At 40.1% G+C, this 18,266-nt stretch overlaps 1 protein-coding gene and 1 non-coding gene across 2 annotated transcripts in view; both read left to right on the forward strand.

The window, feature by feature from the left end:
• The window catches only part of Ppp3cc (protein phosphatase 3 catalytic subunit gamma), a 103,929-nt gene that overhangs the window by 56,405 nt on the left and 29,258 nt on the right, over positions 1-18,266 (forward strand). Inside the window, exons 4-7 of the mRNA XM_023714624.1 lie at positions 6,454-6,465; positions 6,565-6,637; positions 6,927-7,072; positions 9,894-10,033. Of these exons, the coding sequence (XP_023570392.1) occupies positions 6,454-6,465; positions 6,565-6,637; positions 6,927-7,072; positions 9,894-10,033 (371 nt within the window). The remainder of the gene's footprint in view (positions 1-6,453; positions 6,466-6,564; positions 6,638-6,926; positions 7,073-9,893; positions 10,034-18,266) is intronic.
• Positions 3,606-3,792, forward strand: LOC111816655. The gene has a single exon (XR_002821006.1). It is a non-coding gene; the product is annotated as a U2 spliceosomal RNA (small nuclear RNA).

An 18,266-nucleotide genomic window follows, 5' to 3' on the forward strand; every position in this document is an offset into this window, starting at 1 on the left:
AAATAAATAAATAAATAAATAAATAAAAAAATAAAGTGAACTACTGCATAGTGTTAATAATTACTGAGCTTCTGTTTTGCCTTTACTCTTTTTTTTTCTACCGGGCCTGAGAATTAAATTGACAGACAAGACAGGTCAATAGGAGAAAAGCATATACACGTATTTAATTTAAGCTTTACATGACACAGGACCATCATGAGTTGAAGACTTACATGAGAATTGAATTGGCTAAAAAATAATAAATTGTGAAAAACTAAATCGTATGGAGAAGCTAAAAAGGTGGGGGTTTTTTGTGTGTGATGCTGATCTATATCCCCAGTTCAATATGATTTTAATGAGATCTGTACAGAATTTGTTAGACCTTAACTTTCCATCCTTGACAGTAACAATGTTATTTTCCTTCTGGTTAGGACCGGTGGTATAGCTCAGCAGACTAAATGCTTGCTTAGATAAGCACAGGGCCCAGGGTTCGATCCCTGGCTCCACATGCTGTACCAGTCCCGCCCTCCGGCATGCTGAGCCTGCGATGGAGTCTGGGCATGGTGGCGCGCACCCATAATCCCAACACTAGGGAGGCAGAAATTTGGAGGATCACTACAAGTCTGGGCTGTGTAGTGAGACCCTGCACAAAAAAAACAAAAAACCCTTCTGGTAGAGGAGGGCATCTTTAACATGAGAGTTTCATCTCTTCCTTTGAAGAAGAAACAGCATTAAAAGTCAGTGAGATTGTTCACCTGCTGTTTTCAGGTTCTTTTAATCCAAAATAATTAATATACTAGAGTAGCACATTTTAAGCTAGCATATTTTTTTTTTTTTTTTTTTTTTTTTTTTTTTTTTTTGAGCAGGGTGTTGCTATGCATTTCAGACTGGTGTTGAACTTGTTATGTAGCCCACACTGGCCGTGAATTTGCAGTGATCCTCCTGCCTCAGCCTCCTGAATGTTGGTATTACAGGCATGCATCACAGCCCCCTGGGATAGCATATTCTTAACTTCGTTATTCATATGAAGATGTGGAAAGATCTCCAAAATATATTCTTAGGTACTAAGAAGGAAGCTCGGAGCAATGTAAATATGTTACCATTTATGGAAAAAAACAAAGATGCTGTGATAAGAGAGTAGATGTGCACATTTGCACATGGAGGCCTAGAATATCTTTGGAAAGGCACTTGGGAAACTGGTACCACTGGTTGCCTATAGAAAGAATAGAAAATACGGAACATCTTGTCGCTTTTAAATTTTGGGCCATATAAATATATTTCTTGGCTCTTTAAAAAGTAAACTCAAGGCTGGAGAGATAGTTCAGTGGTCTAAGCACCTGCCTGGCAAGCACAAAGAACCGAGTTTGATCCCTGGTATTACATGCCTTGCTGGCCCAGTTGCTGAGCTGGCCACTGAAACTGGACATGATGATGCACGCCTGTAATCCCAGCACTGAGTGACTGAGATAGGAAGATCAGTATGAGTCCAAGCTGTGTAGCAAGACCCTGTACTAAATTAATTAATTAATTAAAATAAAAAGTAAACTCAACTAAAATTTAAAACAAATGTGTGATCAGTGGGTAGACCAGGTTGTTTTTTTCCTGCTGTAGTGCTCTCACTTTCAGAGAATTGTGTTTTAAATTTTTGATGCTAAATTATTGGTGTTTAGAACTTGTATTATTGTGATCTAATGACTGTGATGCATTTTTCCTTCATTATAGAAATAAAGGTTTAGGACTGCCCAGATAGCTCAGCAGACTAAAGCACCTGCTCAGGCAGAGCCAAGTGGCCGGGGTTCCATCCCAGCATGATGTGCTGGCCCCGCCCCAGGGCATGCTGAGACAATGATTGAGACTGGACATGGTGGTGCACACCTATAATCCCAGCTATTGGGAGGCTGAAAACAGGAGGATCATTACGAGTCCAAACTAGGCAGTGGGACCCTGTAGTCCCTGTAGACCCTATACCAAAATACATAAAGGAAAAAAATAGAAATAAAGGTTTTATGGGATTTATCTTATTTTTTCTTGAAAATAAAACACTTGAATCAGCTAATTTAACTTTTAATAATTATATGTTTGGCTATGTAGAGACTCCTAGTAAGTATTTTAACAATGATGCACTTTGCAAGCACAGGGGCCCGAGTTCAATCCCCAGTTCCACAAAAAAAAAAAAAAAAAAGAAAACCAATGATGCAGAGGTGTGTTGCAGGGTGGTTAAGAACACGAACATTTTAGGTTCTACTTTTGTCATAAGCTTTCATCTGTGGGCAAATTAGCCCTGCTTGCTCAGCTTTTGAGTTAAGATGGTGATAAACCCACTTCACTGGGCTTTTATAAGGATTAAAATAATTTTATTGAACACACTGTACCTGGAATGTGCCAGGCATTAACACATTTTTCATGTATTCCTTTCATTATCACAGCAACCTTGAATTGTAAGTATGTGTTATCATATGTCCATTTTACATACAAGATAATCAAGGCACATAGAGCGAAGAAGCGGTGTCCAGGGTTCCAAGCTAATAAGTGGCAGAGCTGAGAATTGAACTGAGGCAGTAAGAATCCAGACCATTTTCTCAACCCCCATGTATGTCAAATACTTAGTGATCCGAGTGCCACTTAAGAGCCTACAGCATATTCCAATATCAATAATATAGTATATAAAGATATCTTTATCATAGAAAATTAAGAAAATGTGGCTAAATATGGAAAGAAAAGTATAGATACTCTCTTCAGTGTCTTTGGAAAAAAAAAAAAAAAAAACCCAGGCTGTCTTTGTCCATGTTAAGAAAGGGTCTATATAGTTTTGGGTGGCTTTGAACTCTATGCTTTGAACTCTTTGAATTCCATGCTGTCCTCAAACTCATGTTGATCTTTCTGCCTCATCCTCTCCAGTTCTGGAATTATAGACATGTACCATCATGCCAGCTTTTATCCATATACTTTGAAAAAATAAAACTGGTGACGTGCTGTGACATATTTTAGTCGTGTACTAACACAACATGAGTTCTTTTTAATTGACTTTGGCTTCCTGTTATAATTTACAGACTGGCTTAACCTACTATGTTTACTTGCCATCTGTGGACTTGGCTTATCTTTTGCAAGTTAAAAAATTATTTTAAATCATGTGAGGGTCAAAAGGCATGTTGTCAATGCTAGATGATGTTATGAAACATTTAATTTGTAAGTAATTTGGATTGTTGCCTGTATTTCAGGCTAGGACTCAGGAGGGAATTCCTTATTGATGTTGGCAACAGAGGAAACTCTGGATCCTAGGATTTTTGGGAGAAAAAGGATCATTTGGTTTTGGCAATAAAGAAAAAAACCTTCACATCCTGCAGTAGAAAAGTGTATAGCCTCAAATGTGGCTCCCTCATTTACATTTCCCTTAGGGCCCTCTCCATTCATTCCCCCCACCCAGGTACTGCATTTGGGTTTATATCTGGACCCTATGCCTTTATGTCATTTCTCAAAGTTTGCCAAGGCCAGGTTGTGATATTGAAATGTCTTTGCTAAAAGCTTGAAGACGATGGAGAAGCTGAGACAGGAGGATCACTATGAGTCTGAGATGTGTAGCAAGACCCTGTATCAAAAGAAAAAAAAAAGATTAAAAGCTCAGAGAGATTGCCTATTGGCTACCTAAGATCAAGGGTAGCATTTGTTCTTATCAACTTAATATCTGATGCGATTTCTAGCTGAAGACAATATACTAAGTAGACTTTTGGAGCAGGGAGATATAATAAGAGCTTGTTCTGTTCACTCCATGCATCAACCTAATATTATAGTACCTCCAGAAATGGTGCATCCCAGGGTAGGGGGTTATAAAATCAGTGTTCAAAATTAATAAAATAAAATCTGGGGTGTTGGTACATGCTATGGTAGTCCCAGCACTTGGGGGCTGAGGCAAGAGAAGGGATGTGAGTTTGAGGTCAACCTAAGCTATATAGGTCAAGGCCAATCGGAACTACATAGTGAGACCCTATCTCAAAAAAATAGAAACAGGCTTTGTGTGGAAGTTCAGACTGAACGTTTAGTGGGCATTGCACCAGAGAAGGAGAGAACCTGTCCATTTCCAGAACACTTCACCAGTAGATCTGTTTGCTTCCTGCAACCTCTGAAAACAAATAATTGGGAAACTGGCAAGGATTTTGTGCTCAGTGGTTCACAGGCCCCCAGGCAGGCTGCAGACTGTGACAAAAACCTGTGGAATCTCTCATGGGTACAGATTGGGTTCGTCACAAAGTTACCAAATCAAGAATTCCAGATAAAGTGTTTCAGCCTTCACCTGAAGATCATGAAAAGTATGGTGGGGATCCACAGCAACCTCACAAACTGTATGTTGTCACCAGAACAAAAAGTATGATAAGACGACTGTATTGGGAAAAAGATGTAATCAAGATGCTTGGATTAGACAAAGCACACACTCCTCAAGTTCATAAGAACATCCCTTCAGTAAATGCAAAGCTCAAAGTGGTTAAGCATCTCAAAAGAATCCAGCCCCTGAAGCTGCTGCAAGGACTTCCCACAGAAGAGAACATAGCTAACACGTGCCTCAAGAGTACCAGGGAGTTAGTAGTGCAGTGGCATCTGAAGCCTGTGGATACCTGGAATCCCAGCACTCAGGGGGCTAAGGCAGAAAGATCCTTGCAAGTTCAAGGACAGACCCAGGCTACATAGTTCAAGACCAGCCTAATACCAAAGTAAGACCTTGACTGAAAAAAACCCTGTAGAGCAGGAAACAAGTCCTGATGCCACAGAGCTTCATATTTTAAAAATGCAAATTATGTCTAAAATTGTTGGGAATCTGGGCATGGTGGTGCTTGCCTGTGATCCCAGCAATCAGGAGGCTGAGGCAGGAGAATTGCTGTGAGTTTGAGCCCAGCCTACAATACGTAGTGATACTCTGTCTCAAAAAAAATTAAAGTTGGTGAGATGTTTTCATTAAAATATATTTTCAGTTTCAGTCACTTTTAGTGAATAAACCTACTATGAGCCTTCCTCACTAAAAAAAAAAAGAAAAAATTTAATAAAATCTTGGAGATTACAAAAAGAAAAACAAAGATGGAAACAAGTACAGAAATCAGTACGATAATCAGATATACTGGTTATAGTACTATCAGGTATAGCTCTGTTCTCCTGGACAGTAGGTTATCTACTGTTCAGAATCTTGGAAGCAGAAGAGCTCACAGTATTCTAGGATTGCCTGTGACTCTAGAACTGCTGGCTTTTTCTACCAGGCATATACTCACTTTGAAACCCAAGGTCAGGTGTAATATCTATAATCAGTTTTCAGTTAGCATAGTAAAATGCTTAAGGGTGGGTACTTTTTTTTTTTTTTGAGACAGAGCTCACTATGTAGAGCAGGCTGAACACAGATTCACTGTGTAGCCCATGCTTGCCTTGAACTCCCAGTCATCCTTCTGCCCCAGTCCCCTGGCACTGGGCTTACAGACACTAGCCATTATGCCCAGAAAGGGTAGGTACTTTATAAAGAAAAGAACTTTGCTTGTCCATAGTCTGGAGGATCAAGGACATGGGATCGCATTAACTCTGTGCTGGTGAGGACCTCATGGTGGGAACACGTGCTAAGGAGAGATCACATGATGAGTTAGGACATCAGAGACTGGAAGGGGGGACAGTTTTGTTCTTTTTATAGCAGCCCTCTAGGAAGCACTAGCCTGAGTCTCCGGAGAACTGCATTCCTCCCTTCTGAGGGCATTCCACGTGGATTCCCCATGAGGTACCCCTCTGCCATCTCCAGTCAGGAGGCTGGCCTAGCAATGCATGGATACCTGGGGGACACATTCATGTGACATCCAAACCATAGCATCCAAGAAGAGAAAAATGCTTTTTCTCTTTAAATGAAAGCTCATCTTCCAGTTTCTTACCTATTATTTTATGACCTTTCCTTCCTGAAGAATTGCAGAGCCCTCACCTTCTGCTCACTGGAGTGTCCCCTTGTTCTGTAGTCCCATCTTGATGACTACATCAAAATACAATTCATAAGCCAAACTTAAATTTTTTTTGTGGATTTTTTTTTTTTTTTTTTTTTTTTTTTGGGCTGAACCAAGGATTGAACTCAGGCCCTTGCACTTTCCAGGGAAGTGCTTATTCCACTGAGCCATCTCCTTGGCCCTTTTTTATGGATTCTGAAATCAAACTCAGAGCCTTGCACTTGCCAGCAGGCTCTGTGCTCCTGAGCCATGTCCCATGCCCAAGCCAGACATTTCTATATAAAATTTAGTCAGGATATAACTTGTAGACTTTTAAAATTATGAACAAAAAGAATCCTCCAGTTTTTAGTTAAGTATCTACCATTCTCAAGGAACCTTTCAAGACTCAGTGAGATATTTGGACTGCTAGGACTACCATGAACCACATTTGGCCTCTGCTTAGAGGGATGTAGGTCTTGGTGTTCAGTGGCGTAGTCCCTGTGGGAGTGCACAGCTTTTTGTTCTGTTCCCCTCCCAGGTTACATCTCAGGTACACAGAAAGTGTTCCCATGCATAGGTGGGGAACCACTCTGGCTTAGAAGCCTCATGAATCACAAGTCCAAATCTCTTGTAAAAGCTTTATTGGCAGACCTTCCAGGTCCCCAAGGACATACTAGGAGTCACCACCCTGAAAGGAGCCCAAAGCTATAGCCTTCTGCCAGGTAATGGAGTAATTTTTACCATAAGCATTGTTGCCTAATAAGACAGCTGACAGTCACCTCACCAGGTTTCCAGGGCAACAAAGCTTAATCCAAGGTCACATTTGTCTTTAGAGAGGATAGGGGTTAAAGTTTTATCTCTAACTTATCAAAAACAACTTTATAAAGATGATTGTGTTTTTAGATTTGCCTGAAGTAAATAAATGACTTTGACATAGCTTCATACTCTTCTGGCTTATAACTTTTCCCATATATTACAGCTTTTTCCTTTGACTTTTTCCTTTTTTGGTAGGTCTAATCAAATATTCAGAACGGGTGTATGAGGCATGTATGGACACATTTGATTGTCTTCCTCTTGCTGCCCTCTTAAACCAGCAGTTTCTGTGTGTACATGGAGGAATGTCACCTGAAATCACTTGCTTAGATGACATTAGGAAAGTAAGTAATCACGTTATTCTCTCTGATATGTTTTAAAATATCATTTTAATTACAGCCAACTGATATATTTTTAGCTGAAATTTTTAAAATGCAGATAATCAAAAGTAGGAAAATAGAAATTATCTATTGTCTCATTGTTACAGCAAGATATGGTTTAAACATACAAATCTACCAAGAATTTTCTTTAATTTTTAAAATTAATTGTGTCTTTCCCAATTGAAGTATAAAATTCTTAGGCTATAGCTATGAAATATTCCACCACCACTATTGCGTGCTGGGGGTTGAACCGAAGCACGCTCTACCACTCAACTGTATCTGTACCCCAGTATGTTTTTACTGGGTCTTGAACGCCCTGCCAGCGCCTCTTTTCATCCTTATCCTCCTGAGTAGCTGGGTTTACAGGCATGTACTGCCTTGCAACTCTATTATGTCCAAAAAAAAGAAAAAAGAAACTAAATTATGTCAAAATACAGAAGGAACAAAACCAGGGTTCTAGTCCTAATCCTTGATGAAATTGCTTGACTTCTTAGCATATTTTATTTGTTAAATGAGAAAGTTAGAATGGATGGTATGAGGACTCTGATAGCTCTGAAGATCATTGGCTTTTTTGTTGCTTTGGTAGTGGGAATTGAACTCAGGATCTTATGCTTGCCAGACAGATGCTGTGCCTCTGAGCTACATCTCAAGCCCAGTTGATGGACTTGCATGATAAAGTGCAGTTGTTCCAGTTGCCTTACATAATGATTATTTCAAAGACTTTGTCTTCATTGATAAAGGAGGACCAGTCTTTTCTGCGTGACTCTCTTCTTTACCTTTGTATTTTCTTAGTTCTCTCATATAATTACTGAAACTAAAAGTTTGTGTGTTTATAAAACTTTTCTTGGGCCAGCCAGATAGCTCAGTGGACTAAAGTGCCTGCTTAGGCAGAGTGCAGAGGCCCATATTTGATCCCCAGTGTCTTGTGCTGGCCCCACCCCTAGGGCACACTGAGAGGGTGATTGAGACTGGGCATGGTGGCACATGCCTGTAATCCTAGTGCTTAGAAGGCTGAAAACGGAATCACTAGGAGTCTGATCTATGTAGTGAGACCCTGTAGACCCTGTCCTAAATACATTAAAAAAAAAAAAAAAAAAAAACCTGTTTTCTCTGAATTAAAATCAACCTTCCACTGCATGTGGTGGTGCATAGCTCTAAGCCCAGCACTCAGGAGGTTAAGGAACCATGAGTGCAAGGGCAGCCCAAGCTATATAGTGAGAGTCCATCTCAAAAAATCCAATATAGTCAGGGAGATAGCTCAACAGGATGGTGTCTTCCTGGCAAGCACAAGGTCCTGAGTTCAGTCCCCCCCCCCCCGCCACAATATCACCCAGGAAGCCAGGGGGCCCAGTTTAGCCTGGCATCATGGTGCACATCTTTAATAAGCAGAGGATTGAAAAAAATCAAAAATAAATACGGAAAGTCAACTTTCTGAGGATAAGGCAGTGAGGCTGGCTTTTTTTTTTATTGCCTTACTATCTTAAAGAACTAGTCTTTTGCTTTTATACAGTAACTCTTGGATTTAACAATTCTCAATCAATTGTATTAATAAAAAGTTCTTTCACTAAGCAGAAATCTTCCTCTTGGCACTGAGCTATTCTAGTTACTTGTATTCTTTTGGTCTTTATGTTTTTAGCTAAAGCAGTAGTGACTAAAAACATGTTAATGACTGAAGCTGAAATGCCTCCATTGCATAGAATGAGAAAGATGAAATTACTATACAAAATTAAACTAGCACTTTTTTTTAAATTTTGAAGAGGAAAAAAAATAAGAACAAATACAAAAAACTAGCATTCTTTTAAAATAACTCTCCAAGGGCCAGCAAGATAGTTCAGCAGACTAAGTGCCTGCTTAGGCAAGCCCAGGGACTGAGGTTCGATCCCAGGCACTGCAGGCTGTGCTGGCTCTACCCCCAGGCGTGCTGAGCCAGCTACCGAGACTGGGCTTGGTGGTGCATGCTTGTAATCCCAGCACTGGAGGGGTTGAAAACAGGAGGATGACTACAAGTCTGAGCTGCATAGTGAGATTCTGTACCAAATACATGAATTAAAAATAATATTAAAAAAATAAGATAACTATCCGTTGGAATGAAATAAACAATGAACAGAATGAGTCTACATCCTGTTCTCCTGGTGACACTGGCCTCCCCAGGCAATTGAAATTACTCTCACATGGTTTTCTTAAAATAGTGTCTCTCTCATGACCAATTTTGCATTAAAATTGAATGAGCACTGCTTTAAGATTAGGGTAGGAGAACCACCCCTGAGGGCATTCGGAGAAAAAAAAAAAAGATTAGGGTAGGAGGTTGTCCTTTTTGACCTTCCTTTCTTCTTGAGGTGCTGAGGAACAAACAGAGGGCCTGTGCATGTACTGTATACTGAGCCATACCCCTAGCCTAAGGAGGTGGAAATCCTTTCAGTGGTATGGTTAAAAGACAGGAATATTTATGAATGTTTACTACAGAAAATAATAAAAAAATTATATATCTAAATTGTTTAAATGTTCCCCTTTTTTGGCAGGAAAATCATTTGGGGGCTTACCATCTTTTCTCCTAATACGTTCCTAAGGTAGAAAAGTTTTTGTTTTTAGTACTGGGAATCAAACTTGGGAGTTTGTGCTTGCTAGGTAGGCACCTATGCCACTGAGCTATATCCCTGGCTCCCAGAGAGGTTTTTTTTGTTTTGTTTTGTTTTGTTTTCTGGTTTCTTTGTTAAACCTACCTGCTTCTAAGTGCCTTTTTGTTTTCCTGATTTTTTTTGTCTTCTGGCTTTTGCATGTCTTCCAGTTAGACAGGTTTATTGAACCTCCAGCCTTTGGTCCAGTGTGTGACCTGCTTTGGTCTGATCCCTCAGAGGATTATGGCAGTGAAAAGACTTTGGAGAACTATACCCACAATACTGTCCGAGGGTGCTCTTACTTTTTCAGGTAAGCTATTCTGTTTAGTGAAATTCTGTATCATTTCTACTTTTTTAAATCATTATTTTGTATTGTCTTTTTAAAAAATTGAAAGTAGGGAATTAAAAAATAACACAAAAACCTCTTGCAATACACTTAAAATTAAATTATTTTTAAGTATTTCATATCTGAAATGTGTGGTGCAGGCTGGAAATATAGCTCAGTAGTAGATTCTCTGCCTGGCATGCCCAAACTTCTGAGTTCAGTTACCAGTTCCAAAAAAAAAAACAAAAAACAACAACAACAAATGTGTGGTACAGGGATTTCTGTTTAACTTTAAAAAAATCTTTTATTTATTTATTTATTTATTTGGCACAGGGTCTTGCCTACGCAGCTTGAACTCATAGTAATCCTCCTGTCTCAGCCTCCTCAGAGTTGGGAGTACAGCTCTGGCTCAGCAAGTGGGGCCAGCACAACATGTGGTACTGGAGATTGAACTCTGGTCCTTACACTTGCCAGACAGGTGCTTAGTCTGTTAACCTGTCTAACCAGCCCCTCTGTTTAACTTTTGAGTAGAAGACAAAAGTACTTTATTTGTTTTATATTTTCACGGGTGTTATGCCCTAACAGTGTAACATAGTAAACATGATTGGGCATCCTTCACTGCTTCAGTATTCTTCACTGTAGGGCTGGCGAGATGACTCAGTGGACTTGCTTAGGAAACGTAGTGACCAGAGTTTGATCCCTGGCACCACATGCCACATGGCCTTAGCCCTTCCCTTGGGTGCACTGGTGGTGCACACCTTTAATCCCAATGATGGGGAGGCTGAAAACAGGAGGATCCCTATGAGTCTGAGCTGCATAATAAGACCTTGTACCAAAAAACAAAAAGCCAAACTATAGTATTCCTGACTGTAAATGATCTAGAGTCTTTGTTCTGAAACATCATTTATATATTTTCATTAAAAAAAGATATCTTGGCTCACTCCCCAGAGATTCTGATTCAGTAGGCCTGAAACAGGGGAATCCTGTTATTTTTAAAAAGCTCTACAGCTTTTGGAACCATTTGAATAGACAAAGATATAAAAAGAACAGGACATTGTGATCTAAGCCCAGGACATTTCCTGGAAGTTAGCTTTTGTCCTAATTGCCACATGTGAGCTTTTATTATGGTTTGCCCCCACCAATAGAGTTAGAAAAGCTTGAAATGTAAATTATGTTATGTGACAAAGAGAACATGTATATTCTCCCCTTAAAATCTGTTAATTGACTAAAATAGCATATTAATTAAATGAAACACACATTGCCTCTACTTTAGCACTTTGTATATGACCTTTTGGATTCTTCACTGCCAACATTTTCAGTGACTTGTATGATGAAATCACTTAACTTGTGTTTCTTTTTATGTTGTTGGCCAGCAAGATAGCTCAGCAGACTAAGCACCTGCTTTGGCAAGCACAGGGACTGGGTTAGAAACCTGGTACCATAAGGCAAACCAGCCCCTCCCCTAGGTGTGCTGAGCCAGCCACTGAGTCAGGGCATGGTGGTGCACATCTGTAATCACATGACTGGGGAGGCTGAAAACAGGAGGATCACTATGAGTCCAAGCTGCATAGTGAGACCCCGTACTGAATACACAAATTTAAAAAAAAGAAGAAAATGTTTTCTTATTATTAGTATCCTAATCTTTATTGTAGGCAGAATGTAAATTGTCCCCAGTGTGCCATGCCAGCCCTGCCCACAGGACGCGCTGAGACAGTGATTGAGACTGGGCATGGTGGCAAGCGCCCATAATCCCAGCACTTGAGAGGCTGAAAACAGGAGAATCACTACGAGTCCAATCTACGTCGTGAGACCCTGTAGACCCTGTACTAAATACAGGAATAAAGAAAGTACATTGTTGCAATTTCTATAGAGGTTAACTTGGCAATTTCTCAATTATAAATGAATATGCTTAATCCAAAAATTATATTTTGAAGTTGTAATCCTATGGATAGAGCAGATGTTCAGTATTGGTAGAGTCCATGTTTGTAATTCCTCTGTTCTTAAGATTTATTTGTAATCCCAAAAATCAGCAGAGATCTCTCACAGTCATTTATAGACATGCACTATGTTTAGGAACAAAACTGGTTTACTCCAGGTGTGTGTTCTTGCCAGGTTAATTAGTAATGCTGTCATTTTTAAAAATACTATCAGGGCCAGTGAGATAGCTCAGCAGACTAAGTGCCTGCTTAGACAAGTGCAAGGACTGGGGTTTGATCCCCAGTACCACATGTTGCACCGGCCCCACCCCCTGGGTGCCCTGAACCGAGATTGAGTCTGGGCATGGTGGCGCACACCTGTAATCCCAGCGCTGGGGAGGCTAAAAACAGGAGGATTACTATGAGTCAGAGCTGCATAGCGAATAAATAAATACTGTCATCTTGTTTCTGCCATCATACAATAAATAAGTACCTGTATTCTTTTTGCTACCTATTTAATACACTTTCTGTGGTTTTGTTAGTGATTTTGCCGCTAACTTGTACTCAGGCATAGTACTAGAGTGCTGCCTCCCATTTCTAGGCACAAGAAGACTGCAGTGTGCCTTGCACAGAAAATTTATGTTAGCTAAATTAGTTCAGTCTTGAACTCTGATGTTGGTTATGCACTCAGTGCCCATGAATCAGCGATATATTGAAGTAAAGCATCTGTAGAACACACATGGCGGCAAATACCTGTAACCTCAGCTTCCTGAGAGGCTGAGGGAGGAGGATTGCAAGTTTGAGCTCACCAAACTGGGCAACTTATAGTATAGGAAGACTGCTATCACAGAAAGTAAGAAAGGGCTGGGGCTGCAGCTCAGTGTGAAGGGCATGAGTTCAATTCCATTTGGAGAGGGACCCCCAGACTTAAAACAGGTTACCTATTAGTCAGTGTAAATATTGTGACCAAAACTTACAGGATATTAACAGTATATTTCTCCAAGGTATAATATTTTATTCTTCACTAATTCACTTTTTAAAAAAATGTATTTGGTTGTTGCAGGGTCTCACTACGCAGCTCGGACTCGTGGTGATCCTCCTGCTTTTACCCTCCCCAGCGCTAGGATTACAGGTGTGCGCCACCACACCTGGACTCTGGCTGGCTCAGCCCACCCTGTGGGCAGCGCTGGCGTGGTATGTGGTGCCGAGGATCGAACTGGGTCCCTTGTTTGCCTAAGCTTGCCTAAGCAGACACTTTCATCCACTGAGCTATCTCACCAGCCCCATTAATTCACTCTTGAAGCAACATGATGGAACATTTATTACTCCAAATAAGGATGTATTTTACCTGCAAGTGTGTGAAATGTTTATTCCTATTGCATTATTTATGATAAAAGATTGATAGTAACCACAGTGTTTAGTAGAAGACAAGTAATTTATGATTCAGAAATTGATCTATTAATAAGACTGTTTTTGCAAAATGAAAAAGAAAAGCTGCTTATATACCGATATGAAATAATCACTAATAAAAGTGAAAAAATACATAGTACAGAATTATGTGTACCATCTGCTAATACTAAAAAAAAAGAGGGCCAGGAATTTAGCTCAGTGGCACAATGCCTGCCTGGCAAGTGTGAGGTCCTGAGTTCAATTGCCAGTATCCCCCTAAAAAAAAAAAAAAAGAGAGAGAAGGGGATATACATATGTATTTGTTTGGAATTTAACAGATTATCTTGAAAGAATGAATGTTCAAGAAATCAGGAATACTGATCGCTTTCACAGTAGCTGGAAGATTGAAGTAGAAGGGAAGTATTTCACTATTTACTCTTTGTATTTTAAAATTTCATTTCTTGGGAGTATCCCGTCATTTACTTATATTTAGCTTTACTGAGGCGTCACTGGCCAATAAAAAGTATGTATTTAAGGTAGACAACTGTTTTGATTACATTGTGAAATGACCACCACAGTCAGTCATGTACCCAAACCTCATATAGTTGCCCTTTTTGTGTGCATGTGGTGAGAGCACTTAGAACTCACCCCCTTTACAAAGTTCAGGTGTCTAGACAGTGTCTTTAATGTCAGTCACCATGCTAAGTATGTACTCTACCACTGAACTATACCCTCCACCCTATATTGTACTCTTTGACTAACATCTCTTCATTTTTCCAGCTCCTAGCCCCCTTGTCTATCGTTGTACTCTTTCAATGAATTTAGATTCTACAAGTAAGATCTATGCAGTATTTGTTTTTGTGTCTGGCTTACTTTATTATCAATATCTTCCAGATTCATCCATGTTATTCTTAGGAGGTATTTCCTTCTTCTGAGTTTGAATCTCATACACACACACACACACCCCACATATTTAGGTTGTTTCCATATTCTGGCCATTGTGAGTGATGTTTTGACGAACATGTGAGTGCAGATACTTATTCAGATGCTGATTTTATTTCCTTTGGAAGTATCCTTAGAAGTAGGATTGTTGGTGCCTAAGTTACTTTTCTCTCATTGCTGAGACAAAATACTCAGCACTCAAAATTAAGGAAAGAAAGGTTTATTTAGCTCACAGTTAGTGGAAGTTTCAGTCCATACTCAGCTGGCTCCAACACACAGTGGCACATGGCAGAGGGCAGTAGTTCATGGTGGCGGAAAACAGCAAAGAGCAAAAGGGAGGAGTAGCGCTGGGGCACCCAGCAGGTGTCTCTCCCTTCCCCTTATTGTATTCAGGCTATCTGCCCCAAGGTGAGTGTAAGCACTCACACTCATAATCCCAGCATTGAATTATGAATTAATCACAAACTCTAGAAACTTGCCTCAATAACTGCCTGAGGCTTTAGGGGTACAACCAGACACAAACTGTAACAGTTGGATCATGTGATAGTTCTGTTTTTAATTTTTTAAGCAGTTTCCAAGGTTTTCTCTAATGACTGTAGCAACTTATATCCCCATCAACATTGTACCAGAGGTTTCATTTTCTAAAATATCCTTGCCAATAGGTTTTGTCTTTTGGATAATAGCCATTCTGGCAGGTATGTGGAAATTTGTCATTGTAGTTTTGATTTGTATTTCCCTGGTGATTAGTGATATTGGGAAGTTTTTCATATACCTGTTAGGCATTTGTATATTTTTGTTCAAATGTCTATTCAGGTCCTTAGTTCATTTTTTCTCATCAAGTTATTTGTGGGGTTTTCTCTGACTTAAATTTCATTTTGTCTACTGTAAGTATACCCACTCCTGTTTTATTTTGATTGCCATAGCCATGAAATGCCTTTTTCCATCCCTTTCCTTTTTGCTTATGTATATCCTTAGATGTAAAATGATTGCCTTATAGATGGCATAGTTGGGTCTTGGCTATTTTATCCAGTCACTCTGTGTGTCTATTGAGGAAATTATTAGGGACAGGGAAAGTTGTCATTTTGTTATTGTTTTCTGTCTTCTTTACTGTTCTTCTGTTCCTTATGTTCATGTCTCTAATGAATTCTTTTGTACTAATGTGTTTTGGTTCTTTAGCTTTGTGTAGCTATGCTGAACTTTTTTTAAACCATAGGATTTGCATAAAACATTATGTAGCAGGGCCAGGGTGATAGCTCAGTAGAATAAGTGCTTGCCTGGCAAGTGCAAGGGCCTGAGTTCAATCCTTCGTTCTGGGGAAAAAAAAAAAAAAAATATATATATATATATATATATATATATATATATATATATATATATATTTATATTCAGCTGAAAATTTAATTTCAGTCACATACAGAAACACTAATGCCTTCATGTTTTCATGCTGTTTATCCTCCTTTCTTTTTTTCTTTTATGTATTTGATACAACATCTCACTATGCAGCCCAGACTCATAGTGATCCTCCTGTCTCATCCTCCACAGCACTGGGATTACAGGCATGCGCCACCACTCCTGGTCTTGGTGGCCAGCTCAGCGTGCATGGGGGCGGGGCCAGCATGGCATGTGGTGCCATGAATTGAACTCCAGTCCCTGTGCTTGCCTAAGCAGGCGCTTAGTCTAGTGAGCCATCTTGCCAACTCCCTCCTTTCATTTTGACTTGAACTTTCTTTAGCAGTTCTTATAATAAGGAAGATCTTAGGCTAATAAACTCAGATTTGTGGTACCAAGGATTAAACCTCAGAACCTTTGCAGTGAGCTACATTTGCAACTCACTCTTTTCTCTCTATCTCTCCTTCCCTCCCTCCTTCCCTCTTTCTCTCTCTTTTAATTTTTGAAATAGGATCTCACTAAATTGCTAAGCCATGCAGGCTGGGCTCAAATTTGTAGTCCTCCTACGTCAGCCTTCCAGAGTACTGGCATTACAGACATGGACCACTACACCCAAATTTTACTCCATTGTCAAATGACATTTAAGAAAAAAATCTTATGTATGTATGTATGTATGTATGTATGTATGTATGTATGTATTTGGTAAAGGCTCTTGCTACACAGCTTGGACTCATAATAATCCTCCTGTCTCAACCTCCCCAGTGCTGGGATTATAGGTGTGTGCCACCATGCCCAATTTCAGTGGCAGGTTCCGGGACCAACATGGTATGTGGTACCAGGCAGGCACTTAGACTGCCAAGCTATCTTCCCCACACCTCAAATTACATTTTGCTGGGTAAAATCCTTTCAGATTTTGATTGGCAGGGGAGTTTTCTTTTTTCTTCTCTTTTCCTCCTCCTCCTCCTCTTCCTCCTCCTCCTCCTCCTCCTCTTCCTCCTCCTCTTCCTCCTCCTCCTCTTCCTGCTTCTCTTCTTCCCACTCTTTCTTTTCCCCTCCCTCTCCCTCTCCTTCTCTCTTTCCCTCTCCCCCTCCCCTGTCTCTGTCTCTGTCTCTTTTTTTATTTGAATATATTTTCCCCTTCTCTCTTGGCCTGCAAAATTTTGGCTTAGAGATCCACTGGTAATCTTATGAAAACTCTTTTTCATAAAGTTCCTACATGGATGGCTATATTTCTTTTTCTGCTTTCAAAACTCTCTGGTTTTAACTTCTAACAGCTTATAATATGTCTTAGTTTAGAACTCTTTGGTTGAATTTATTTGAGCTTTGTGTGCTTTATGATTTGAGATGTCCATTTCCCTCCCTAGAGTTGGGAAATTCTCAGCTATTATTTCTGTAAATGAGATTTCTGTCCCTTCTCATCCTTCTTGAACTCCTGTGCGTATGATATTTTGTCTAATGCTGTCCCGTAAATCCCACATACTTTTAATATCCTTATTCATCCTTTTTCGTTGTTGTGTCTGAGTAATTTCAAATGAGTTGTCTTTGAATATAATAACTCTTTTCTTAAACACAACTCAGTCTGCTGCTGGAGCTTTTTATTTTTATTTATTTTAGTTTGATAGTTGTATTCTTCATCTCCAAGATTTCTGTTTGGTTCTTTTTTAGGGTTTCTCTTCTTTCCTTTGCATTTCTTCCTTCTTGGGACTGGTGATTGATCCAAGGTCTTGCACATGTTAAGCACAGGCTCTATGGTTGAGCTGAACCCCTAGCACTGTTGCTGTTTCTTCACTAAACATCTTAGCTCATTCCAGTGTTTTTTTCTTTTATTTCATTTAGTTGTCCGTCTGTACTCTCATGTAACTCTTAGAGCCTCTGAGATGGTGGATTTGCATTCTTTGCCATGCATTTTGTGGATCTCTGTTTCCTTAGGATCAGTTACTGGAGCTTTATTAGCTTTCCTGGGTGGTATCTTACTTTCCTGATACTGCATGATCTAGTCGATGGGCACTGGTGTCTGTGGACTGCTAGAAGCAAACAAAATGGATTGACATATGAGGCTTCTGGGATCATAGCTGAGCAGGACTGGAGGTCGGTCACAGGGCTACCACAGGGTCCAAAGTTGGTGGCCTGAATTCACTTTATAGCGTGGACAGGGGTGTTGCATGTCACCTCTCCTATGCCTGACTAGAAACAAATGCCTCTGGAACTCAATGGACTTCATCCTGAACAAGGTCACAAGGCTTGTTTAGGTCTGTCTTGAGGTCCTGTCAGCAGCCCTGGAGCATGGATAGAAGGAAAAGGCAGGGCTGAGACTACCTCTCAGCCAGGGTAGAGTGAGGCTGGTGCTTGGCTATAGGCTTGCTCTGATAGTACCATTGGGTCTGGCTGGCCAGGCTACCTATAGTATCACTAGTGAGCAGATAGAGCTGCTGCTAGGACTGCAAACAAGTGGCACTAGAACAAGTCCTCAGGACCAGGCTGCTTCTACGGTGGGCATGGGGTTAAGGCTGGGGGCTGCCTTTTCACTGTGACCATCCTGAGGCTTGGGTTCCACTAAGACTTCACAACCTCCTAACTCAATC

This window comes from Octodon degus, unplaced genomic scaffold (assembly GCF_000260255.1).
Source record: "Octodon degus isolate 3935 unplaced genomic scaffold, OctDeg1.0 scaffold00036, whole genome shotgun sequence".
Classification (NCBI taxonomy): domain Eukaryota; kingdom Metazoa; phylum Chordata; class Mammalia; order Rodentia; family Octodontidae; genus Octodon; species Octodon degus.